This window comes from Diceros bicornis, chromosome 17, assembly GCF_020826845.1.
Source record: "Diceros bicornis minor isolate mBicDic1 chromosome 17, mDicBic1.mat.cur, whole genome shotgun sequence".
Taxonomy (NCBI): Eukaryota; Metazoa; Chordata; class Mammalia; order Perissodactyla; family Rhinocerotidae; genus Diceros; species Diceros bicornis.
The window spans coordinates 24,132,384-24,159,684 of record NC_080756.1 but is presented as its reverse complement, the minus strand read 5'-3'; the positions used below and the strand labels follow the sequence as shown (position 1 = coordinate 24,159,684).

At 40.6% G+C, this 27,301-nt stretch overlaps 1 protein-coding gene across 2 annotated transcripts in view; it reads left to right on the top strand.

The window, feature by feature from the left end:
- ANO6 (anoctamin 6) overlaps positions 1–27,301 on the top strand; it is a 186,124-nt gene that overhangs the window by 34,971 nt on the left and 123,852 nt on the right. The window contains exon 2 of one of the 2 annotated variants that reach the window (XM_058558450.1): positions 6,851–6,913. The exons of the other annotated variant lie outside the window; for it this stretch is intronic. Coding sequence (XP_058414433.1) covers positions 6,851–6,913 — 63 coding nt within the window. The remainder of the gene's footprint in view (positions 1–6,850; positions 6,914–27,301) is intronic. 2 annotated transcript variants of the gene reach the window in all.

Here is a 27,301-nt window from a genome sequence, read left to right as displayed (position 1 = left end):
TTGATGGGGTGAATTAGAAGATTGTTGCAAATATCTTCCTGTACTCCTATCATGTTAGCTTTATTAGTTGTAGATAGTTGGTCATTTTCACATTCAAGTCATTTACACTGTTGCCTTCCCAAATTAGATACTTGATCTAAAGACAGAGAGGGAAGGAAACTAGTGCTATTGATTGAGCATCTACTGACAGCAGGCTTGGGGTTTTCCTGCATCTCAGATTTGCAAACATCCCATTTAATACCAAAAGGGTAGATATTATTATGCCCGTTTATTTGTGGGGAAACTGAGGCCAGGAGCATTCAAGATAACAATCATAGGTGGCAATCCTAGGTCTATATCATATGTTACTTCAATCCTGAGTTTGTGGGACTCCAAAGGCCTTTCTTCTAATTTATCCATAAATATGATGAATCTAATGTTTGCTGAGCCTGTCTCATTCTCTATGAGACATTCCAGACAGGCCAGTCACAGGTCCTGAAAGCCTTCACCTCTGAGAACAGCTGTGCATTTGATCCAGTTTGGCACTTGTATGTCCAAAACAACCATCTATTGCAGCTTCTTAGCCTGGACAAAGCTTATTTATGGGGCAGCAGATCTGTAATGCATGCTTTCTGGCATAGCAAAAAGAAAAAGAACAAAAATTCATTTCAATATAATAAAGATAAAATTTTAACTCAGATGGTGTACCTTTGGACTGTCTCCACAGTGAAGGAAGCACAGATGGTATGCAGTGTACAAGTGCACCAAGGATCATAGCAAGGTGAATGATTCCCATCCAGATTAGACTTGCTGGTAACCAAACCTTCCTATCCCTGACGTCTGCGAGGCCACATCTTTTTCTGATTGCAAGCGTTGGCTATTGTAGAAATTTTGGAAAATACAGAAAATTGCAAATAAAACAAAAATTACCCCTCATGCTGCTGCCTGAAGAGAAACCAAACATGAATACCTTAGTGTGCTTCTTTCCAGCCTTTGAAAAATGCAGATGTAATTTTATATGTTTTAGACAATACAGTATCCTGCCTTTTCACTTAACTTGCCTTATAAGCATTCCCTAATATTTATTTTTTCATTGTTGTAAAATTTGCATAATATAATTTACCATTTTACCCATTTTTCAAATGTACAATTCAGTGGCATTAAGTACATTCACAATGTTGTACAACCATTGCCCCTATCCACCTCCAGAACTTTTTCATCAGCAGCATTTCCTATACTTTAAAATGCTTCACAAACCACATTTAATGGCTGTAAATGTGGCCATAAATTTGCTCCCTTTGGGTTAATCAGTAATGTCTTATTTTGCCCTCTTTGCTCCCTTTGTGTTAGTCCCTTTCGGTAATTATGTTGGGTTTTGACTTTTATTGATTTTAAGAAGTAATACACCCTCCAGTGATATGGTAAATGTGGGAACCTGGTCTTGGACCAAAGAGTAAACAGTTTTTAAATAGATCATTAATGTTGAGAATAGGAATTAATAGGAATCAGCACAGATCTCTGCTGTATTAATTTCATGATGGCTGATAGAAAATAATGGTTAGTTGGTAAAGCTTTACCATGGGGCCGGCCTGGTGGTGCAGTGGCTAGGTGGACGTACTTGGCTTCAGTGGCCCGGGATTCGCAGGTTTGGATCCTGGCGTGCACCGACACACCGCTTGTCAAGCCATGCTGTGGCGGGGTCCCATATAAAGTAGAGGAAGATGAGCACGGATGTTAGCCCAAGGCCATTCTTCCTCAGCAAAAAAAAAAAAAAAAAAGGAGGATTGGCATTGGATGTTAGCTCAGGGCTGATATTCCTCACAAAAAAATAAAATAAAATAAAAACTTTACCATGAGGACACATGTATATATTTGTGTAAATGTGTGTGTACTTTTTTATGTATAGTAAATCTCCCTTCTAAGGTCAAATTTACAAAAAAAAATTAGCATTACTTTATGTGAGACAAAGTGCCATTATCTTCAGTAGAGTTTCATATCTTCGTAAGGACATTAAGTATAGGACCACGGGCCCCCTGATAATAATTAGAAAAAGGAACTTTAAAAGCCAGACGACCAAATTTGGTCTGAGGCTGTCAGTCCCAACATGAAGTGATTAGTATGCAGTTAGGAAATCCTGTAGCTTAGATTCTCAACAATTTCTGGTAATCAGTATCTCAAAATAATTCATGGAGTTATCAGGTCCTTTCATTTATGAGAGAGAGGAATGACTCCTCATTTATCTTATGTCTTTTATGTTGGCAATTCCATCCTTAATTAAACAAGCATTGGCATTTTCATTATGAAAATAGTCTTCCTGGATTTATGGCAGAGTCCATTAATGTAGTGTTTCAAAACTGATTGGCATTAGCCTATAGAGTTACTTGTATACAAAAGCAACTTAAAAATTGATTTTGGAGTGTGTTGGTTTTAAAGATCATTTCAGACATCTGTTCCTCCTGTGTTGAGTCTACTGAATCCGCATTAAGTTCTGGAGAACTAACGAATAAACACAGCACACTTCACTTCGTAAGAAGGTGGATACCTATGACCATTCTCTGTATAAGGGGCTCTATACCTCACACTTGCTCTCTCACTCGTTTTCTTCTATATCTTTCAGTATGAAATAATAATGATAATAGCAATTATATTTCTTAAGTGCTTACTGTTAGGCCACGTGTTAAATCCCATTTAGTATTCACAAGAACCCTATGAAGATAGGCAGTATGATGCCCATTTTACAGATTGGAAGCTGAGACTTTTCCCGATTGATCACCTGATTCACCTCCTGATGCCCCTTGATTGATTCATTCTGATCATTTCCCTACCAGCTCTAATCCATTCTGCATATCACTTCGGGTCACATCCATGTGGTTTATAACATTCTTCAGAAACACCTTTGAAGACCCCACAATGCATAGGGATAAAGCTCAAAGTTCAGTATATCTACAGGTTGGCCCCAAACTATATAGCCCACAATCTCCTTACAAGAACGTGTACCTCAGACCTACCCTAAGGTGAACCTACTGTGTCCTTTCCCACTTGTCTCCCCTGCTCTGGCATTGGCAAATGCCTATGATTTGCAGGCACTGTGTTAGAATCCTAGGTATGCAGTTGTTGCTTTCAAAACTTTGTCCTCAGTGGCTAGACAGACCTGGACGTAAATGTCTTCTCCTTAACCTTTAGGTATCTAATCCCAGATTGGTTTAGAGCTCTTGTGCTTGGTGAAATTTTCCCTAACCATTTGAGGCAGAAGTGATTCCGCTGTCCTCTGAATGCAGCCTGGACTGACTGTACCAAGGATTTATCTTCAAGTTTTGATCTTCGTTTCATGTGTCTGGATCTTAACCCACTTCTAGGTTGTGGACTCCATAGGCAAAGTCTGTGGTTTTAATATATCTTTGATCTCTAAATTCTAATTTTTCAAAGGAGGATTGATTAATTTGTAAAAATCTATAAAATTTCATAAAGAAGCTTTGGCTTTGGACTACCATACTTTTAATATATTGCATTGTGGCTGAGACCTCATGTATTAAAGTATAAAAAACTGGGTTGGCACACAGATGTGGTTTGTTTTTCTGGATTTTTTAAAACCCTAGTGCCAAGTCTTTTTTTTTTTTAATTGGATTAATAATATTACTGTGACACCTTCCTCTTCATTAGTTATCAGCACAGGAAGAAAGCCTTTTGATTATAAGCCAGACCTTAAAAAGACACTAATAAATAAAATATCTTGGGCTCCAGTCCTTCGAGTTATGGGATTTGTTTAGATTACCATAAAAGATAAATGGTGTGAGCAGAAAGAGTTCTGAATCAGGAGGTAGGAAAGCTATTCTAGTCTTGGCTCAAGTCACTTAATGGGGTGATCCTGACTTAGAAGCACTGTGAGCCCCAATTTCTTCACATGCCAACTGAAGCTATCTGCATCACAGCAGACATAGTGGGGTTTTGACCCATCGAAGACTTTTATGGGTGCCTCTCCGTGTTGTGTTAGTTGATTGCATCTGTGTATTTATTTATATATTGTACTAGTTTGCTAGGGCTGCTGTAACAAAACACCTGCAGACTGGGAGCCTTCAACAACAGAAATTTATTTTCTGACGATTCTGGAGGCTAGAAATCCAAGGTCAAGGTGTTGGCACATTTGGTTTCTTCTGGCCTCTCTCCTTGACTTGCAGGTGCCACCAGCTCTCTGTGTCCTCACATGGTCTTTCTTGTGTGTGTGCTTCCCTGGCTTCTCCCTGTGTGTCCGTATTTCCTCTTCTTACAGGGACACCAGTCAGATCGGATTAGGGCCCACTCTGTCAACCTCATTTTAACTCCATCACCTCTTTAAGGGCCCCGTCTCCAAATATAGTCACATTCTGAGGTACTGGGAGTTAGGGCTTCAACATATAATTTTGGGGAGATACAATTCAGCCTATAACATCTATTTAAAATAACGTTCATTTGTTTTAAATTATGTATAGTGAGACTAATATAAAGAAGAATCCAAAAATAGCCTTCCACCTACATAATGCCTATTATTAAAAAGGGGAGGGTGTAAGTACACGAAAAGGTAATTCAAACTGTATTGAGGAATACAGAGGGAAAAATAGTACTTTCCTAACCCCCTCCTTATACATGAAGGCAACTTCTTTCAATATGTTTACACCCGTGTTTACTATACAGAGACCAGGTGCATTTCTTTTCATGTCTTAAATGTATTATTACAGAATACGGATCTCTCTGTATCTGCGTGTGCTCTGTATTGGTCTTCTTTTAAATGGCTACGTAGTATTCCATTGTGTATGACCAGATTTTAATTTAACTGGTCTCCTATTAATGGGCATTTAGGTTGTTTCTAGGTCCCTTCCTGCCCTTCCCTTCAATTATAAACAATGGAGTTGGATTCCTTTTAAAAACTCATGATGGAAAGAATAGTGAAGACCCACCTAACAAAAATAACTAGCCCCCGATTTTGGTGAAGACAGCCTCTGTTTTTCACCTTCCTGTTTATTGGTCCTTACGAGAGTTGTTGTGAAAGGTGTTTCAGTCTTTCTTAGTGGAGGGTAAGTACCTGACCATCTGCCAGTACCTCTCCTTCCTGCCTAATGTGGAAGGAGGGGCTTCCCTTGGCGACCTCAGGTCATCTCGATGCAGCAGTCCCTCCTCCTCAGGAGGGAGGCTCTCCAAGTCATTAATAGGCATCAACTATTTTTAGTTAAGTAAAACAATTTTTCTTGTAAGAATTGCTGTTTCTGTGCCCACGACGGCACATGAATCCTTTCTGGCTGCTTCCATCCTTTGGAGAGGGGCCAGTTTTCTAATGGAATGTAAGCAATCTGACTGCTCATCAAGATTTACAGCTGAGACCGGGGTGCCTGGGGCTCACTGGCTTTGCAGACCCTCTGAGCTAACGGGGCAGATCTGAGATGAAGCGCGGTACAGAGGCCCTGTCCTGTTCTCCAGGCCTCCCTCCTTCCCCAGGTCCGGCTCTTAGCCACAGGTACCTTCTGGCATTATTTTATAAGCTGTGCCACGGTGAAGATGTTCTTTTCTGAAGAACTCCTTTCATTTCTGACTCATTTCAGGAAATGAGGCAGTCTATCAGAGGTGTTCTTCATTTCCAGACCCCCCCCCCCCCGGAGAGTTCGTTTTCTCCAGGGATTTCTAACCACGTGTGGGCAGTGCTTTATTTACCCAGATGTGAGAAATAGCAGTAATGAACAGTCCTCTTCTAAAGCAACCTTCACTTCCCTGCAGAATCCAGCGTGAAGGCCCAGAGGTAACTTATGTTGTTATTAATGCAAATATTTCTGAGGCTTTGGTTTCGTGATGCTTGTGGACATGCTGTGTGTATGGGCTTTGGTGCAGGAAAAATATAATTTAGCAGCCGATTTAAGAGGTAGTCTGGAGTGTTTCTAATTACTGTTTGTTTAGTTCACCATTGCCTAATAAGTGGATTTAAGTAACCTTGGGGGTAGGGAATGTAATGTTCATATTACAGTCAACCATGCAAATCAAATTCTAACTAAGTATTGCAGAGAACACACCATGGAGTTATTTTATAGATGTAGTCTATTGAATTTTAAATTTAGAACTGAGAGCATTTTGGAATGGGCATTTTCTACCTGTCATACATCAACATGAGTTGTGCACATGTCCAAACTCAACCCTACTGTGTGGTACAATCCCATTTAAAATCCCTCAGTGGCCTTTGGCATTCAGTTCTCTTTTTAATTTGACGTAAGAATGAGAGAGGGAGAAACTTAAGGGCTTCTCTTTCCTTCCTTTTCCCATCCTTCACTCGCCATAATAGGAAACTGAGTATTAAGGGGGCCTGCAATAGTCGTTCTCATTGGCTACACCTTGGAATCAGCCTGGAAACTTTAAAAAATACTGAGGCCTGGTTCCCACCCCCCTGCATTCTTGTCTGGAATGCAACCTGCCCTGGGATTTTTTAAAAGCTCCCCAGGGGATGTTATTGTGCACTAAGGGTTGAGAACCACAGACTCGAGAAATCATCTCATCCAGGGCTTCTCAGCCTTGGCTGCAGATGAGCTTCACCAGGAAAGCTTTTGAAAGAAACACCGATGCCCCACCAATGGAAACCACATTTCTAGGGGAGGGACCCAGTATTTTTAGAAAGCTCCCAGATTATTCTGATGCACAGCAAGGGTTAAGGTCAACTGACATAATCTAGCCACCCCGTATCATAGATGAGGAAAAATGAGAACTAGAAAGGTCAAATGGCTTGCTCACGGTCAGATCCTAGTTGTTGCAGAAGCAGTTGGGGATTCAGGTCTGCTGCCTCCAACCGGTCTGTCTGCTGCCTAATACCACCCCCCTTATATTTGTCTGTTGTATTTATTGATGCCTCCTCGTCCCTCAGGTGATGATCCTGCCTCCAAGAGGCCTTTTCTGACTCCTCCCACTCTCCTCCCATCCAGTCAGGGTAAGATGCCCTTCCTTTGTATTTGAACAGCACCCTTACTTACCTTTCCCTTGGGCTGTCAGCTGCAGGAGGACAGGGCCATATCTCCCTTGTCCTGTCTGTAACTCTGTAACTTGCTGACATGTAGTAGGGTTCCAGATAATATTTGTTGAATTGAAGTTCCCTAACTTTTTATTCATCAATTAGTCTACATGCATTGCCAAAAATAATCCATTCCTATATGCCAGCTTCTGAAAATAGCTTCTGAAAGCAAACGTTACTTCTTAATCTGTCTACAACCCACTGTACTGTGGGGTCAAGGTCCCATAGACAAGGATTTCCCATCCCTCCCTTCCAGGAGAGAGATTTTTTGGCAAAAAAAAATTTTTGAGGATTTTGATGACAAAATAGTGAAACAAGAGTTTAGTGACTTTACATGTTGCTCAAGGTATTTCTAACATCCAGGGATTTTTGAATATCATACTTACAAGTGTGTATGGCATAAGGGAAGGGAGCATGTGCATATTACCTTAAGACAAAAAGTTGGCTAAAGAACATAATGCTATTTTATGGAAATACATTTTAAGGACTAAATTATTTCCTGTATCATACTGCATATGTAATTCTGAACAGCCACATTCCATGAGCAACAGCTGAATTAAATCCTTTGGCGTCTCTGGATTAATATGTTAATGTCTTTTCAACTGATTAAGAAAACACTATCAATCTTCTGTCATCTCAGTTTACTTAAGGTCATGCTTGGCCAGTGTCTTATTTTTATTTGATAAGTATTTCCAGATTCGCAGTGTTTATGTTTACTCTTGTAGCTGTAACAGAGATTTGTCTCAGAAAGCAGGGTGCATCCAGTATCTCTTGAGCTTACCCGTGGCCTGGAGGCTGCACGTGGGGGAACGGGAAGTAGCTGTTTTTTGTTTGGAGAATTCAAGAGTTCAAAGCTTTTGGAGTCAAGACTGCAAACTAGGCTGAGTTGTAGGGTAGATGTTAAGATGATGTTAAGATGTTGCAGACAGGAGAGAAGAATGACCAGAAAGTGTGACATCATTTTGAAGTCTTAATGAGACTTCATTGTTTCATGCTTTAAAATTGGGAGAGTGGTGGGGTGGCAGCGTGTAAGGGAAGCCAATGTATATAGGGGAAATCTTCCTAAAACAAATATTCTTAAAAATTTCAGGAGACAGCTAAGTCATTTAGCTGGAGGTAAATGTAAAACATTTTTATATTAAAATAATTTTGATTATATTGTGAAATATAAAGTGCAATGTTTGCGTGACCTTTTTTTTTTGAGATAAAATATGAAATTTTAAAGAACCACCTCTGTCCAGTCTCTCCTCTGTGCTATTTGGATGAAAAATTAACAAACATACAAGTTTTTGCTAAGTAACCAACTTCTATTATACTAATTTCAGAGGCTCAGCAGTACATTCTGGAAGAGAAAAGAAAGGGAAGGAGAGAAAGGAGGGATTTATTAAATATGTAACACACAGTATTCAGTGTTTTAACACATGTTGTACTGTCGAATCTTGGTAACTGCTCTGCAAATAAGGACTTATTTACACCAGCTTTTACATGTGAGGAGGTATATATGCACCTGTCCACTAGGGAGCAGAGCTCAAATTTGAATCCAGGTCTGTCAGTTTCCAAAGTCCTTGTATTTTTCCACCCAACATGGCCTCTTATGTCATGAGAGTGGAGAAGTTTCCACAAGAGATTTGTTATTGACTATGAGTATTTACCATACTGGTAGAAGTGAGCTGACTTTAGCTTCTCTTAGAGTTGTTATTTAACACCAAAAGTTAACATTTATAAACTTCTATGACACTTAAAAGCATTTTCTCATAATGGTCTGTAAAGTTCTGACTTGAAAATGATGTGTTGTTATTGCAGTGACCCTCAGAGGGTTCCAGTGTATTCATTGTCATGATTTACAAGGGAAGAAAGGAACAGTCAGCAATGGCCATTTTTGGTCAAAAGACACCGTATCAGGTAGCATTTCGTGATCTGTCTCTCAGACATCACGCATTTGACTTGGGGGAGGGAGCAGAGCAAAATGGTTGATAATTTGCACTTTGCCATGTGATTCCTGAGTTTGAGAATCCTGTCTCTATTACCCCCTAGCTGTGTCATCTCAGGCAGGCCACCTGACCTCTTTGTGCCTTAGTTTCCTTTTCAGTAAGATGGGAACAATAATAACTTGATTGTTCTTTTGAGACTTAAATAACATAAGGCATATAAAGAACTTAGAACATTGTATGATGCAAAGTTTGTGCTCAGACAATGTTTAGCTATTCTTGGTGGATAAAAGCCGGATGCTACATGGCCCAGTGATCCCACCCCTAAGTATTGACCTGAGAGAAATGACAACCTGGGTCCACATAAGACCTTTTAGGAAAAGTCCATAGATGTTCATTCATAATAGCTAAAACCTGGATACAACTCAAATGTTCATCAACTGGTGAATGGATAAAGTGTGGTACATCCATACAATGGAATACTGTTCAGTGGCAAAAGGAACAAATTACTGATTCAGGCAACAACATAGATAAATCTAAAAAGCATTATGCTAAATGAAAGAAGCCAGACACAAAAAGCTACATACTACTTGGTTCCATTTATATGACATTCTGAAAAGGCAAAACTATAGAGACGAAAATTGGATCATTGCTTGCCAAGGACTAGAAGTGAGTGGAGGAGATTGACTGCAGAGGGGCAAGAGGAAACTTTCTGGGGTGATGGAAATACTCTATATCTTCATTGTGGTAGAGGTGACATGATTGTATACGTTTGTCAAAACGCATCAGACTTAAAAAGGGTAAATTTTTGCTGTATATAAGTTAAACCTCAATAAACTTGATTTTAAAAAAAAGTCAGATGCTGCAATATGAACAAAGAATAGTGGGAGAAAAAGGGGTTAGAAATGATCAATAATCCGCAGTTTCAGCAACTGCAGCTGTTCTGCAGTTTCAGTGACTGTATAAGATGGGAGGAATGATTTCATTAATTTTCCTCTCACAGGCTGTGAGTTAGAAAAATGTAGAAACCTATAGAGTAGTTGTGTCCTGCCCTAACATATCTGCTTCTCTTTGCTGTGAGCACTGGTCTGCTTCCTCATTTTTTAAGCCTGCCCATTAGAGCTGTTTCTATTTCGCAGGCACAGGGATCTCCTGGGTTGCTTCCTGGGAGAATCCTGAGGGAGGGCTTGCCATGTGGTGAGGCATTCACGGGAACAGAGTGTTGGTGTTCTAGATGAACTGAGAGTTACTATTCCAGAAACGAAGTAGTTCGAGTACACTTATGGGTAAGGAATGTTATCTCAGAGCATTGTTCATTCATCAGGAGTCGCAGAGGCCCTTGGCACTTTCTCGTGAAACACATGCTTATCTCAGCAGCACTGAGCACACTGGACCACTCCCTCCTTCCTGAAATTCTTTCTTTACTTGGCTTCTGTGACGCTACTTCATCTTGATTCTGCTCACAACTCACTTGCTTTTTTCTCAGGCTCCCCTGCTGGGTCCTTCCCTTCCTATTCCTGGCCTCTAAACTTTGGAGTGCTGAGAGCTTTGTTCTCTGACCTCTTCCCCATCTCAACTCACTCCTAAGGTCATCATTCGTCTCCAGGGCCTTACATACCATCTCTATGTCGATGACTTCTGCATACTTATCTCCAGTCCCTGTCTGTCCCTTGCTTCTCAACTGCCTGTTTACCTCTCCACTTGGTCGTCTAATAGACGTCTCAGATGTAACATGTCCAAAACCAACTTCTTGATTTGTTTTCTAAAACCTACCTAGACTTCTTCTCTTCTTCCTCATCTCAGCGCTGACTCCACCCAGTCGCTCAAGCCAAAAACCTGAAGTCATCCTTGATTCCTGCCTTTCACTCACACCTCATATTCCATTAATTAGCATCCACCCCAAATCCAGGCACTCCTGATCTCCCAGCCCCACACCTAAATCCAAGCCCAGGCCACCACCAAGTCTTCCTGGGGCTTCTGTGGTCGCTTCCTAAGCCAACCTCCTGTCTCCACTCGTGTACCTCATGGTCTGAATTGACACAACAGCCACGGTAATTCTTCTGTTTTGTGCTTTTATACTACCTGCAGTGGCTTCTCTACAAACAGTGTCAAGTCCAAACTCTTAGCCGTGTTGTACTGTAAGGCCCCTTCTACCTCTCTGTCCCCATCTCTTCCCACTCTGCCTGTCTCTCAAGGTGCTCCAGCCACACCGGCCTCTCAGTGTCCCTTGACACGCTGCCCTCCTGCCTGGAACACTGTTCTCATCCTCCTCTCGTCTCCTTTCACCTCCCAGTCCCTTCCTGTCTAGCATTCTTGCTCCTGTGCTTCATTCAGTTCTCCCTCAAATGCCGCCCCCTCAGATCTGGCATCTCTGACTCACTGATCAAAAATATCACTGTTACTCTCTATCCCCTTAACCTGCTTCATTTGACTTCAAAGCATTTATCTCCACCTGAAATTAGTATATGTGTATTTGTTTATTGCCTCTGTGCCCCGGTAGATCATAAGCTCCATAAAGACGTTGTTCTGGTGCTCGATAAGTATTTTTTGAATGACTGAAGGAATAAGTGAATTTATGCTCTAGTACCCGTATATTAAAAATTAAAGAACCAAACACCTTCCTAGACCCTAATATCCCTCTCCATCTCACCTCATTTTTATGTTCCCTGTTAAGGCAGAATTTCTAAAATGTTACCTAGATGTACTATAGCTCTCCATTACTCATTTACTCTTCACCCTGTTACAATCTGGCATCTTTTCCCATCATTCTTGTGACGTTACTCAGCGTCATTCCAAATCTATGTGTTGCTGCTTCCAATAGATAACATTCCTTTTCTGTCATACTGGATATCTGAGTGTCTTCAAGCAGTTTTCCATTCCTTTCTTGAAATTGCCTCTTAATTTGACTTCCCCTTCCCTAGTAGCCATTCCATGATCCTTGCTGGCATTTCTTCTTTTTGGGACCTCTGAATGTTGAGAATTTTTCAGGGTGTGGCTTAAGCCCTCTTGCTCTACACACTCGTCTGTTCCTAGGGCTTTAAAATACTGTTAATGAGCTGATGACTCCCCAATTTATGTGTTCAACATTAGCCTCTCCTGAGTGCCAGAGCCTACATCTGACTGCCTCCCTGATGTCTTTTTGGATGTCTCATGCCCAAGGAGGAACTCTTGATTGACTTCCATATCCCATTTGCCCAAACCTGCCTTTCCACATCCCGTCTTTGCCATCTCAGTAAATGCTACCACCATCTTCCCAGTTTCCCAAGTCAGAAACCTGGGTGTCATCCTTGGTTTCTCCTTCATTGACACCACCACCCCCTTCCCCCAGTACTTTTAGTTCTACCTTCAAAATATATTTTGAATTTGTCTTCTCTGTCTCTACTACTACTGTCTTAGGCCAGCTTTGTCACCTGGACCTCAACAGTATCTGACACCTGGTCTGTTGTTTCTGCTCTGGCCACAGAGCAGTGTTCTGTCACAGTGGCCACAGCGGAGTGTTCTGTCATGGTGTGATGCCACACACTGCTTATCTGTCCACCCATGGTGGAATATGGTGCCTGCCTCCTCTTCAACCTCATTTGGTTCCCCAACCTCCCATCTCTTCATTACCCTTCAGTCACACTGACCTCTTTTGATCATATCCTTGAGCACACCAAGATATTTTCTGCTTCAGAACCATTGACTTGCTTTTCCTCCTTCTTTGAATGTTATTTCTTTAGCCCTGCATGGCCAACTCCTCTTCATCCTTCAGGTCTCAACTTAAATATCACCTTTCAGGGAGCCTCCTCTGAGCATACTGCCCAAAATACTTTCCTCGTTTACTCTCTATCATAGCAATCTATGTATTTCCTTCTTATCACTAAGCAGAGTCAGTTATTTAAAAAGTATTTACATTTAGTTTTTATTATGGAATATAAGTTCCGTGAAAAGGGACTTTTTCTGCCTTGTTAGCGGTTGTATCTTCTGCATCTAGCACAGTGCCTGGCACATAGTAGGTGTCAGAATAGGGATTCTTATGTTTATATGTGTCATGTCGTGAGATGCTTGACATGAGACCTTGCCCCCATTTTTTTAAAAAAGGAAGAAGTTAAGTTTTTATTTTTGTCAGCTTTATGTAATTAAAGTTTACATAATTAGAAAATTAAAGACTACTACAAGACTTGTTATGAAAAATAGCAGCCATTTCCCCTTCCATTTTCTGTTCCCCAGAGGCAAGTGTTTTCAACTTTAGCTGATTATTTTTAGTAATTACTTCTATAACTTTAATTAACATGTTTGTATTGCTACTTATCTGTTTTTTAGTTTTAGGCATTATCTATTGATGAAAAAGTGAGTAGCTCCCTTTCATCTTCCCCTGCTCCTCTCTCCTTCTCACACAAACTTTCCCATCCTCCCAATTGTAATTGTATTGTAATTTTGGTAAGATCAATATGCAGTGTTTACTTTATTATAACTATGTAATTCTTTCCACACAAGAGCCCTGTAATATAGTTTGATTACTTTTCCTCTCAAGACTACACAGCAGATATTGATTTTTTTCTCTCTTAATTTTTGACGTACTTATGAATATTCAACCTCAGACTCTACTCCAGTTGTAATCTCCTCTTAATTAGTCACCCACGTAGAGAATCTATCACATTCATCTTTTGGGGGGAAATTCCTCCCAGAGCCTTCTGATCTTCAGTCTGTCTAGGTGCCTCTCTGGGCCCCAGAACAGCCAGGGCTTCCCCTTCATCACCCTCCTGAGGACTCCTTGTGCCTCTCTTGTATGGGAGCTGTCAATCTCTGGAACTTACAACTTACTTCTTTGTTGGTTTACTACTTCATTTTGGTGGAGCACATTCTCTGGTTTCTTATGGAGAAAGGGTGTAAGAGAGGTACTTTTCTGAGACTTGCAGGTGTGGCAATGCCTGTATTCTCCCCTGGTTTTTAATTGATGGCTTGACTAAGTCATCTATCATTCTAAGGTAGAAATCATCTGTTCTCAGAATTTTGAAGCCTCTACCTTCCAGAGTTGCTCGTGAGAAGTTCCTGCCATTCCGACTTAAAATCCTTTCTATGAAAACTCTTTTTCTCTCTGGAAATTCCATAGTGATGTACCTTGGTGTAGTTCTATTTGCATTTAATATGCTGGAAACTCGGTTAGCCTTTTCACTATGGAATCTCCCTTACTCCCACCCCTACCCTTGTCCTTTCTTTAAAGGAAAACAGTGTCCTTCAGTTCTGGGAAATTTCTTCCCTTGGTAATTACTTCCCTCCATTTTCTTTGATTATGAACACTCTATTACTGTTTGGATATTGGCTATCCCAAATTGGCCCTGAAACTCTCCATCTTTCCTGTTTTCCATCTCTTAGTCTTTTTGTTCAGCTTTCTTGGATATTTCCTGAATTGTACCTTTCAAGCCTTCTGTTGAATTTGTTGTCATCTGCCATCATTTTAATTTCTAAGAGCTCTTTTTTATTTTCTGAATCTTTCTCTCTCTCTCTTTGATAACGTCTTGTCCTTATTTCATGGGTTCACTTTTCTCAGATCTCTGAAGATGCTAGAGTTTTGATCTTTGTTTTTTTAAATGTCTTCTTCCTGTGATTTTCTCTCCTCGAAGTTGCTTTGCTGTTTCTCTGTTAGATGCTTTCCTTAATATCCGGAAAGTCTTGCTCTTCCCTCCTGTTTTAGATTAGCTATCTAAAAAGATGACTGGAAGTTCTTTGATAGTGGATGGGGTTTGGCAATTCTGGGCTTCCTTCTAGGGTGACCTGACTGGGATGTTTGTTTTTGTTTTGTTTAGGATATCCTGGTATTCGTATTTTTAGGTCTTTTTTTTGTTTGATTGAGCTCATCAGATTCCCCAGAGAAAATATGACTAGTCAGAAAGCTAAGTAGAAGGTTGGGGTATCAACATTCAGCAGTAATCTTTTGTGTAATCTCTCTTTAGTATGGAAACCCTATTCTCAACTATGCCTGGAATCCTCCAGTCCAAAGATCTTTGTTGATTCTTTTCAGAGAATACATTTCCAGTCTTCTCCTAGGTGGGGCTTGAGGGTTCAGAGGTAATCAGTTGTCTTCAAGGAGTGAGAGAGAGAATCTGAGGGATCTAACTACTTCTCCAATACACTTCTGCCCAATTCTCCGTCCTACCTTCACCCCCACTTCCAGAGGAACCTGGTGTTGCCAGTCCCTCAGCCTCAATGAAATTGCTTCTAGGTGGTCCTACTTTTGGATTGAGCTTTCTCTAGTCAGTTAAGCCAGTTGCCACTTGTCTATTTGCTCTCCATTTTCCAACATTGTGTTACTGTCTCTTCTGTGCTCCTTGTCTTTATCTGTTTATGTCCTGGTTTTGAAGAGGGAGCAGAACTAAATGCATGTGTTCAATACTCTATCTTTAAATAAAAGTTTCACTTGACATGAGTTTTTAATTTTTGTTTATGAAGCATTTGATCACACTTGTGAAACGGATTTCTGTGTCAGCTGTGAATCTCCATTTTCACTGACTTCAATTCTTTTCTTACCTACAGTGGGGGTGAGGTATGGTGGAGAGTTCCCTGGGCTGGGAGTTCTATTTCCAGAGTTGCTACAAACTATTTAATCCTGGGCATTCTCTCTCATCATTGTTTCCTCATCTATACCACCAGGGAATTGAAATAGATGATTTTAAGGTCTCTTTGTACCCATAGATTGATTTTATTTCTAAGAAGTTGAGATAATCACGTGTAACTGAACACCAGATTAGGAAACAGAGCTACAGCAGCCAACTGGAGAAATGCAAAATTTAACCTTCTCCTTGTATTTGTCAGTCAGTCTCTGTAACTCTGACATCTTTAAAGTCTCAAGTAAAATTGCAACCACATTTCAAGAATAAGCAACTGTTAAAAGGTGTTAAAAATTCTGAATTTTTTTTTTCTCTGGGTTATTTTCAGCTGATTGCAGTTCAGCTCCAAAACATACTTGGATTCATGTTCTCGATAGCTAGATAAAGTGCTAGTTTTGAGCCAGAAAAACAGGCAAGATAATAGAGAAAGAGGTCTGTTTTTTGCCCCTTTTACCCTCTGGCTGGGATGGCCATCCTGGTAGCACCTCACTAGGAAATGTGTCCTTTCCATCCACGCCATGTGTGAGTAGATAGTAGCCCATCTCTATTTTCTCTCTCCTCCACGTTGCTGCTTCTCAGTGAGATGGCAAGACAGAGAGGACATCACATGTCACTGTGGTTTCGACTGGCGGGTGTGATCACTAACCCTGTGTGCTCAGCAGTGGTCAGCACCATGACTGAGGAGAAATGTGATCTGTGAGGCCAGAGACCTTGTGACCCGGAGACCAAAGGGAGGTTCCTCAGGGCAGCGCTTCACAAATCGAGTTGCACAGTAGAGCCACCCCTGCCCCCATTACTAAACCAGTCTCTGTGGGGCAGGGAGTAGGAATCATTTTGTCAGGACTCCCCAGGTTATGATGATACATTTGATCCTTGTACTGACTCTGGGGAACTACCATCTTAGGGATAGGAGGCCAAAAAGAAAATCAGAGTCGTGAGCATTTGCAAAACTAAGGAAAAAACAGCAGGACAGACACTGAACCGGGCACACCAGCCAGTGGATGCACGTATCCATCACAGCAACGATTTCAAACTCACACTGCCTTCCTCAGTCTCCGCTGTGCGCCCTTTCCCCTCAGCTCTTAGTGGATCATCTTGCTTCTGAAATCAGAGAGGAAATGAAAACTTTCCGGGGGTCCTGCCTCAACCTCCTTTCTCTCTTTTCCTCAAAACAAACAAACAAAAAAAAAAGTGTGTGTGTGTGTGTGTGTGTGTGTATAATGCATATACAAATTTATGTTTACACTTGTCTTTGCTTTTCTGATTAAGGTTAACCCCTCTGCCTGTGCCTCTCTCCATCAGTGATCCCTCCTATGTATTTTTTGTTCACTCTTTTCCATCAACATTTGTGTGTATTGTTTGAATATGTAGTATGAATACGTATTTCATCTTATAAAACAAGGCACAACCAACAAAATATACCTCCCTCAAAAGGTTCAAAAGAGACATCTGAAATGGAGCGATGCCTTGGGAACCTTTAATCTAGAGGTGTTAACAGATGCCATGGGCTAGATTACAGGGGAGCGGGCCTCGGGTGGAGCCCTGAATATTTTCAAAAGTAAAGGTCTAGTCAGGGAAGAGACACCAACAGGGGAACCCAGAGAGCCAGAAGAACCTCTAAAAGAAGGAAAACAAGAAAAGAGAGCCTTCAAAAGAAGTCGTTGTCAGCTGTGTCAAAGATTGTTGAGATGTCAAATAAGGGGAAAGTGTAAATGGGCGTTAGGTTTCAGCAGTGTGTAAGTCTTGGATGACCTTAGCCAGAGCTGGGTTGGTGGGTGGTAGAGGCCGAATCCCCGTTGGAGGGGTGCCAGCTCACCTAGAGCCCTGGCAGAAGTACTAGGGATTTTGGACTGTGTTATAATGCAAGAGATGCTGTGGGAAAGGCTGATAAAGTTGTTGTGTTTCCTTTTTATGATAGCCTCTTTATTGTTTTATTCTGATTACCAAAGCATTACGTACTCGTTGTAAACGTTTTAAACATTAAAAAATATGACTGAGAAGAATCTCCATAATCGCGTTCCCTCATATATAACCACTGTTAACAATTTGAGGTGTTTCCTTCAAGATTTTTCTGTGCACATTCTACCACATACACACACTTATACACATTTATTTTACAAAAATTGGGTCTATTGCATATAGTCTGCTGAAGATTGTATTTTTACCTGTATATTTCAGACACCTCACTGCATAAAGCAGATGTGTAGTGTTCTGTTGTGGTGTAGTATTCTCTGGGTATTTGTTTTACACATTTTTGCTCTCTCACATAATGCTACACTGAACATACTTGTGCATTCCTTTCATGTATGTACAGGAATTTTTGTGGAACAAGTTCCTAAAGTGGAATCAGGGGTCAAAGGGCGTGCACTTTTGACATTTTGATACTGCTACAGTGTCCAAGGGGAGGGTTTTTTTTTTTTTTTAAGATGGAAGAAATTTGAGCATGATGAAGGGCAGGTAAAGAGAGGTTGCAGTCACAGGAAAATGTGCAGAATATTCTACAGTGAGAAGGCCAGTGGGAATGGAAACCAAGGCAAGGGAGGAGGCTTTAGGCTGAAGAGGGTGGATAGTGGAAGGGGGGACAGGGTCCCCGGCTACTGATGCATCCCCAGAGCCTTGCCCAGTGCTGGCATGTGGCAGGCACTCAACAAATACTTGTTGGTTGAATGAATAAACGAATGTAGTTTGGTTGATTTGGCAATGGAACTTAATGATGTATTCATCGGAAAGCATCTAGTTTTCCACTTTTTCTACAAAATAGAAGGTTAAGATTTCCTGCTGAGACGGGTGAAGGAGGAGTTGGAGATTTGAAAGGCCCTTCTTGCTTAGTGAACCCAGTTGCCCCGGTCAGACAGGACTGCTCGTCTAGGCATCTCTTACCTTCCTTTCCAGTCAGCCTGCAAGGCCTGGTGATGCTGGCTAGGAGTCTCTTCTTCCGCTCCCCAGCCCTGTGCAGGCATCTGTTCTCCCTGGATGGGCACTTGTATGTTTATTTACCTAAAGCCTTCACACGGAAATGTCTTAAGGGCCGTTTTACATCTCTAAGACCTACTGTAGTGCTTACCTCATGTTGCATGCTAAATAAATGACATTATTTTATATGTGAAAGTCTGATGCTTACATAAACTTGGTACATGAAAAGGAACGACAAGGACAAAAGAAGGCATGAGACGAACTCACAAAGGACCAGTAACTTAAGATCCTGGAACAAGCCTCAGGATTATTACTCACTCCCTAGGGAGAGACAATCTGATTTAAGTGTCGTTTGTATTATTATTTTTGTAATTAGTATGTTTAATGCATATTTTGAGAAAATTTAAATACCTTGCATCTCTGAGGTGACTTAGGTATATTCAGATGATCTGTTTATTTTTAAAATCTCAATTAAAGAACTACTTTGTGGTATTTTCTAGAATAGAAATGCCTGACCCTCCTTAGTGGCATCTGGCCCAGCTGGAAGATAATCACGTGATTGAAGTTCCTGATGGGATTCTAAAAGAAATGGCCTTCCAACCCATTGAATAAAGAGCTCCCAATTTGGGATGGAATGTTCCAGTTGGGATCTGCCTGCCTCCCCTTCATCACCATGCCCCGCCCCCATCTACTGGGGAGAGTGGTAGGAGATCCTTAGCAGCTGGCGACTGAACTAGTGTTTCAAGTTATAGAATCAAAGTGTGGTGAAAGGAGGCACAAGGAGTTGGTTGTTTTTCTGTGGAGCAAACAGCATGGGTTCAAACCTTCTAAAGCATTATATTCACAGCTGAAAAATGTCATGGTCAGAAGATAATGAGAGTGACGGTCTGGAGTCATCCACATCACTAGGACTGTCTAGAGAGGCACTTGTGAGGGTTGCAGTTCTGTGTGAAGAGATTAGGACCCCGTGGTGCCGAGACTCCTCCCTCCCCACTGGCGATCTGAGTTTCCCTCAACAGCCACCTATTCATAGCACATTTTCTGGGCCATTGGCAGTCCTTCGGCAGCATGGAATGGCTGGGGCCCGATGTGGGTGCCCCACTTCTGAAGAGTCACCCGAGGCCACTGGGCTGTTGAAAGGTGAACAGCGAAGAGGATGAGGCTTTTGCTGCCAGAGTCGCACTTGACTCTCTCATTGTGTTATTGCTGAGCAGCGACAGCACAGTGGGTGGTGGCCGAATATAAATTTAAATCACCTCAACCATATAGGCATTCAGTTCTATTTAGCCTAAAATAATATGCTGAACTATTAGAACTGATCCATTCAGAAGGAATTTTTGTCGTCTCAGTCTATTTTTAATGAATGGCTTAAAAATGTACTCATACATTCAAAATTTAAGCAATGGGCATGATTTAGAAATATCTAAATAATACAGTAGAGAATGTATAAAAATGGGATTAGATAAAGTAACGTGTTTCTTGAGTTTTCTTCATTTTCTGTATAGACTAAGTTTATAGACGCTTTCCTAATTATTGATGTAATAGATCATTTAAAAAACCGCTGTCAGCATCTTTATTTCTCAACGTATTCCGAAGGCTATACCCCCCTCTTTAAAAAATGCAAAGAACTTCAGGGAGGTTCAGACAACATTTTTTCCCTCCCATTGTGTGACACTTGTAGCTAATATTTATCTAGTGTTTACTCTGTGCAGGCACCATGCTAGACACTTCACCTGCCACAACTCATTTCATCTTCAAGACAACCCTAAGAGGAAGTGCACTTGTCCTTATTTTTCAGGTGCAGACACTGAGGCATAGAAAGGTTGAGTAAGCTGCCCAAGGTCACACAGTTAGGAAGTGACAGGTCTGGGATTTGAATTCAGGTCTATCTGAGCCAGCAGCCAGCCTTAGAGAAGCTGTGCATCCATTTGGTCAGTCATTCAGATAATTATAGAATGCCCAACGTGGCCCAGACACTATTCTAGGTGCTTGGGATCCAGCTACAAATAAGGCCAAATCTCTGCTCTCGTGGAACTCACATAATATATAATAAGTTATTATTAATTAAGTGCTAAAGGAAAGGACAGCAGGGCAAGGTGACAGAATGATGGCTCTACCCTGGGGCTGCTTAAGTTAGATTTTCAGGGACGACCTCTCCGAGGCAGGGATATTGAACAGAGACTTGAATAATGCAGGAGAGCAAGATACTTAAGGCCAAGGGGCAGTGTAATATAGTAGTTATAAGCTTGGCCTGTGGGCTCTTGGGTTCAAATTCTGATTCTCCTGCTCATTAGCTGTGTGATCTTGGGCAAAATACTTGAGTTCTCTGTGCCTCTTCATCAGTGATGTAAAGATAGCTATGATACTTATCTTTACCCTATAGAGCTGTTGAGAGGATGAAATGGGTTCATATATAAAAAGAACTTAGCTATATAATAGGCACTAGAATATATTAAGCACTCTTTAAGTGTTAGCTATTATTCTCTAGGCCCTCTGGGAGTGGTGAGAAATAGTTGGTTTCTGGGTAGATTTTGAAAATTCAGCTGACAGGATTTATTGACCAATTGAATGTGGGGGTATGAAGGAAAGGAGTCAGGGATGACTCCAATAATTTTGATCTGATTGATTTGGAGTACATTTACCAAGATGGGGCAGACCTGGGTTGTGCAAGTCTTTTTTTGGGGGAGAAGGTACAGTGGAGGGTAGAAATCAAGAACTTTGGTTTGGACATGATAAGATTGAGATGCTTCTTCACATGTTCGTGTTTTGTATATGTTCACTGTAGAAAATTTGGAAAACATAGACAAGTGGTAAGGAGAGAATAAAAACACCTGATGTTCCACCACCATTATCTTTTGCTTAAATTAATTTTTACCTGTACACAAATTGTAGATCATACAGTACATATAGGTTTCGTTTGTTTTATGTACTATTCAGTTTATTGGAACGTGGTTCATGGCAAAGGAGAGTTAAAATATAGGCAAAGTGATAAAAGCCCTAGTACCATGAGAGCCGTCTACAACCCTCACCACGGACAGTGGGTATGGACTCAAGCCTCTGGAAAGGTCTCTACTTAAGGAGAGTAGAGCATGTAGCAGATCTTGTTTCTGCTCATCTGTCTAAAGAACCCCCAGCCCTTGCTGCCTGGTACAGCCTAACCCACAACTAGTAGCAGATTTTTTTTAAGCTACATTTTTATTGTAAAATACACATAACCTAAAATTTACCATTGTAACCATTTTTAAGTGTACAGTTCAGTGGCATTCACACTGTTATGCAACCATCACCACCATCCATCTCCAGATCTTTTTCATTTTGCAAAACTGAAACTCTGTCCCCATTAAACAATAACTTCCCATTTCTCCCTCCCCCCAGCCTCTAGCCATCATCATTCTGCTTTCTGTCTCTATGAGTTTAACTACTCTAGGGACCTAATATAAGTGGAATTACATAGTATTTGTCCTCTTGCGACTGGCTTATTTCACTTGGCATAATGCCCTCAGGGTTCACCCATGTTGTAATATGTGTCAGAATTTGCTTTTTAAGGCTAACTAATATTCCATTGTATGCTTTGTTTCTCCATTCATCCTAGATGGACACTGGGATTGCTCTCACCTGTGGGCTATTGTGAATAATGCTGTTATGAGCATAGGGGTGCAAATATTTGTTCGAGTTCCTGCTTTCAATTCTTTTGGGTACATACTATAAACAGTTTTATAATCTCCTTTTTCACATCGAAATATATTGTTAAAATTTTCTCTGTCATGAATATTCTTCTACAAAATTATTTTAAATAACTGTATTATGTACTATCATAGCTGTATCCTAATTGATTTAAGCAATCAAATATTGTTTCCTAGAAATAGAATTATAAGATCAAAGTGTATAACTAGTATTAAAGCTTTTGCTGCATTTGCCAGGTTGCTACCCAGAGAGCTCATACCACCTGACACTGACACTGTCTGTATATGTTCTCTGCATCTCTTCTAATATTAGCTATTAATAACTATTTTCTGTGAATTTGGTAATTAAAAATGGTGTCTCAATTCCGGTTTTCCTTTTATGCACATTTTAGAGTTCACTTTCTGGGTTAGATTTTATTTGTAGCTGATTACTGGGGGAAAGATTGCCTTGGTAAACACTCAATTTGTGAAATGACGGGAGGCGGCAGTGTATGGGGTCCGTCCTTCTTAGTCTTGCATTGTAAGCCTTTTGCTCTGTGTGTATATGACAAGCTGCTGTAATAGCAATTTGAGTTCTTCTGTTATTGTGTGATGAATATGTTCTTGGTAGTTATACTTTCACAGTTCCTTACTTACAATTCAAAAATCCAAAAGGTGATGAAAAAAATTTTCTTTGGTAATTCATTTGGTTGCAAAACCTGACAGACCTGAACTCGTATGATGGAGAAACCTGACCACAACCAACATGAGACTACTTATATTTTTTATTTATCCCACTTAGAGTGACTGTTCATATTTTTGGCTGTAAAATATGAATGTGTTTGAGGAAGGGGTGCTGTTCTAGGCCCCACTGGGGGTGCATAATAATATACAATATATGCATGTGAGAGTTATTTTGTTTTTGAATTCTGAAAGATTCTGAATTCTGAAGCACAGGTTTTGGCATCAAAGGTTTTGGATAAAGAATGTGGACCTATAGTTTTTTTTTTCTTGTTATGTTTCTATGTTCTCATCCTTCCTAGGCTTCAAAAACTGATTTTGAAATTAGGCCTACTTTGGTAGTTAAGCACGGAGTTATGAGTCAAATGTGCTTTGCGTTTAGAGACAAGAGGAATTTAAGAGTGGTGTCTTCTTTCATCCCCAGGACGTGTACAATCACTATAATCTGGGAACTGACTGGTTGGTGACTAGAACCGAGTTTCAGTTGAGCTGTAGCCAACTGCAGACTCAGGGTGGTGGTCAGTGGGAACGCTGAGGGTCTGAGGAGACCTGAACCAGTTGGACTGTGAAGTGATAGTGATAGCTTTCCAAGCTGTTGTTGGAACGTATTTCTATAGTTAATACCATTTGTCCTTTGTAGAGCATCAGCTGTCTTAGCCAGGCTTTTAAAAAACAACATCAGGGCCGGCCCTGTGGCTTAGCGGTTAAGTGCGCGTGCTCCACTACTGGCGGCCCGGGTTCGGATCCCGGGCGTGCAGCGACGCGCCGCTTCTCCGGCCATGCTGAGGCCGCGTCCCACATACAGCAACCAGAAGGATGTGCAGCTATGACATACAGCTATCTACTGGGGCTTTTTGGGGCGAAAAAAAAGGAGGAGGATTGGCAATAGATGTTAGCTCAGAGCCGGTCTTCCTCAGCAAAAAAAAAGTGGAGGATTGGCATGGATGTTAGCTCAGGGCTGATCTTCCTCACACACACACACACAAAAAGCACAACATCAAATTGGTAAAGTTAAATAAAACTACTTTTCAGTTATATGGTGGATTATTGTTAGTTATTAAATTTAAATTTTAAAATATATATTTATTGAAATGGTAAAAGTTGCAGAAATGGAAAAACTGACTGAAATTCATTGGGTTTGCAAGGGGCCCCAAATAGCCAAAACAATTTTGAAAAAGAACAAACTCAGAGGACTCACATTTCCTCATTTCAAAACTTACTACAAAGCTACAGTAATCAAAACAGTGTGTTATTGGCATAAGGATAAACATGTAGACCAATAGAATAGAATTGAGAGTCCAGAAATAAATCTATACATCTATGGCTAATTGATTTTTGAAAAGGGTGCCAAGTACACTCAATGAGAAAAGAAGAGTCTTTTTAACAAATGGTGTTATGACAACTAGATTTACATGCAAAAAGAATGAAATTAGAGGGCCAGCCGGTGGCGCAAGCGGTTAGGTGCGCGCGCTCCGCTGTGGCGGCCCGGAGTTTGCTGGTTCGGATCCTGGGTGCGCACCGACGCACTGCTTGGCAGGCCGTGCTGTGGCAGCGTCCATATAAAGTGGAGGAAGATGGGCACGGATGTTAGCCCAGGGCCAGTCTTCCTCAGCAAAAAAAGAGGAGGATTGGCAGATGTTAGCACAGGGCTGATCTCCTCATAAAAAAAAAAAAAGAATGAAATTAGACACTCTACTTCACGTCATATACATAAGAGCTAAAACCATAAAACTCTTAGAAGAAAACATAGAGATAAATCTTTATGACCTTGGATTTGGCAATAGGTTCTTAGATATAACTCCAGAAGCATGAGCAATGACAGAAAAAAAATAGATAAATTGGACCTCATCAAAATTAAAAACTTTTGTGCATCAAAGGAAGTGATGACTGAGGAAGTGAAATGACAATTAACAGAGTGGTAGAAATATTTGGACACATGTATTGGATAAGGCTTTAATATCCAGAATATATAAAGAACTCCTACAACTCAACAAAATGACAAATAACTCAATTGAAAAATGGGTGAAGGACTTGAGTAGACATTTCTCCAGAAAAGATATACAAATGGCCAATAGCACACGAAAAGATGCTCAACATCATATGTCATTAGGGAAATGTAAATCAAAACCACAACACTACTTCACACCTGCTAGGATGGCTAGGATTTTTAAAAAACAGAAAATAACAAGTGTTGGTGAAGAAATGGAGAAATTGGAACCCTGATACATTGCTGATGGGAATGTAAAATGGTGCAGCCACTGTGGAAAACAGTTTGGTGGTTCCTTAAAAAGCTGAACGTAAAATTACCACATGACTCAGCAATTCAACTCCAAAGTATATAGCCAAAAGGATTGAAAACAGGGAGTCAAACAGATATGTGTATGCTGCTGTTCATTGCAGCATTATTCACAGTAGCCAAAAGGCAGAAACAACCGAAGTGTCCGTCAACAGATGAATGGATAAACAAAATGTGGTATGTGCATACAGTGGAACATTAGGCATAATAAGAAATGAAGTTCTGATACATGCTACAACATGGATTAACCTTGACATCATTATGCTAAGTGAAATAAGCCAGAAACAGAAGGACAAATATTGTATGATTCCACTTATATGAAATATCTAGAATAGGCAAATTCATAGAGACAGAAAGTAGATTAGAGGTTACTGTGGACTGGGGGGGAGGGCGACATGGGAGTTACTGCTTAGGGGTTACAGAGTCTCTGAGGTTATTAAAAAAAAAGTTTTGGAAATAGTGATGATGTCCGTGCAGCATTGTGAATAGAATTAATGCCACCAAATTGTACACTTAAAAATGGTTAAAATTGGCAAATTATATGTTTTATTTGTCACAGCAAAAAAAGTTTTTTTAGGATGGTAAAGGAGCTAAAAAAGAATTCAGTGGAATCTGATAAATTTATGATATGCATTGGCTTTTCTATAAAAGTATTAGCTAATCTGGTTGGGATGTGAGAATGAATAATGTGATGATAGCTCCCAGCTCTTCAAAAGGAGACATGTTTAACTTTCAGATATATTTTTAGAGCTGAATTATTGGGGAGGGGTGGTGGGAATAGGGAAAGACAGTGCATAAGAGGAGCTAAACATCACCGGAAATGTAACGAGAGGGAGAAAGTTGTTTACCGGAGCTCTTCTCAGGGAGGGTATTGTTATTTGTAGATGGAGGAAATCCTTCGAGTTACCACGTGGAGTAGGGCGGGGAGGGTGGGATGCCCAAGGGACTCACTGACCTATTCCCCTTTTGTTCTGTTGTGGAGTCTTGTGCGTTGGATAGGAGCATGTTTCTGTTTGAAGCATTGCTGGAGCAGTGGGCAGGGTGGAGAAGAGGCTGAGACCCTCCTTTTTATAAATATTGTCCAAATCTTTGAAGAATATTGTCTTGGAGGGACACTATATTATTAGCCTGGTTTGTGTGTGGACATATCTCATTGTGGCCTAATGCAATACGTTTCTGGAAATATAAAAACTCTCTTACTATTAGGTAGGTAATTAAAATTGCATTCTGAGGAACTGAAGAGCACTAGTAACTTTTCTGGAGTGACAAAGAGTTTATAATTCATTCCTTCATTTGTTCCTTCACTCACTTATGGAGCATCTGTGATATGCTAGATATTGTTTCAGGTTCTGAGGAAACAAAGTAAAATAAGACAATGGCTTGCCCTCCAGGAGCTCATGGACCTGTGGAGAAGAAAAATCATGACTATGCAGTGTGATAAGAGGGGTGCACACCTATCTTTTCCCCGGTTTTATCTTCTGTGGTGGTGGCCAATTGTGAAAGAGGAGCTACCATGTGGTTATTTGAGACTCTGTTCAGTATAAGCTGCAGATTTGTTTATAATAATCATCATTTTTATTCCTCTCTTTTCCACACTCTAACTAGAAGACCAACTGAAAAATACTGTATTTTAATAACTAGTAATGCAACAATTGGGTTTTTGGACCCCTCCTATAGTGATATGACAAGTTTTACTAGATGTGCAAAGAGCTATAGGAGCGTGAAGGTGAGGCAAGTAATTAACCTGGTACATAAAAGTAACATTGAAATAAAAATTTAGAGAAAGGGTAAAATGAGGGAATGTGCATTCCAGATAGAATGAGGTTGAAAATAAAAAGGATGAAACTTGGTGACTGAACAAATGACAAGAGTGAGAGAAAGAGAACAGTCAAGAATGGCCCCAGCTCTGACTTAGGTGGGTGAATCGATGCTAATACATTAATCAAGAAGGCAAGCACAACAGGGGAACTTTGGGTCAAGAAAGTTTTTACCATAATGTAGGGAGAACGTTTATTAATTTTCCCAATTGCCTGATGGATAGTACTGGGTCTCAGCCATGAGTCAGAAATTTTCTTACCTGAAAATTTGACGTCTTCGTGAATGACTTTTTTCCTTCTTCCCACTTCAGCCATTTCTTCCACTTTCAGAATTATTTGTGTGAGAGAGAGAGAGGGAAAGAA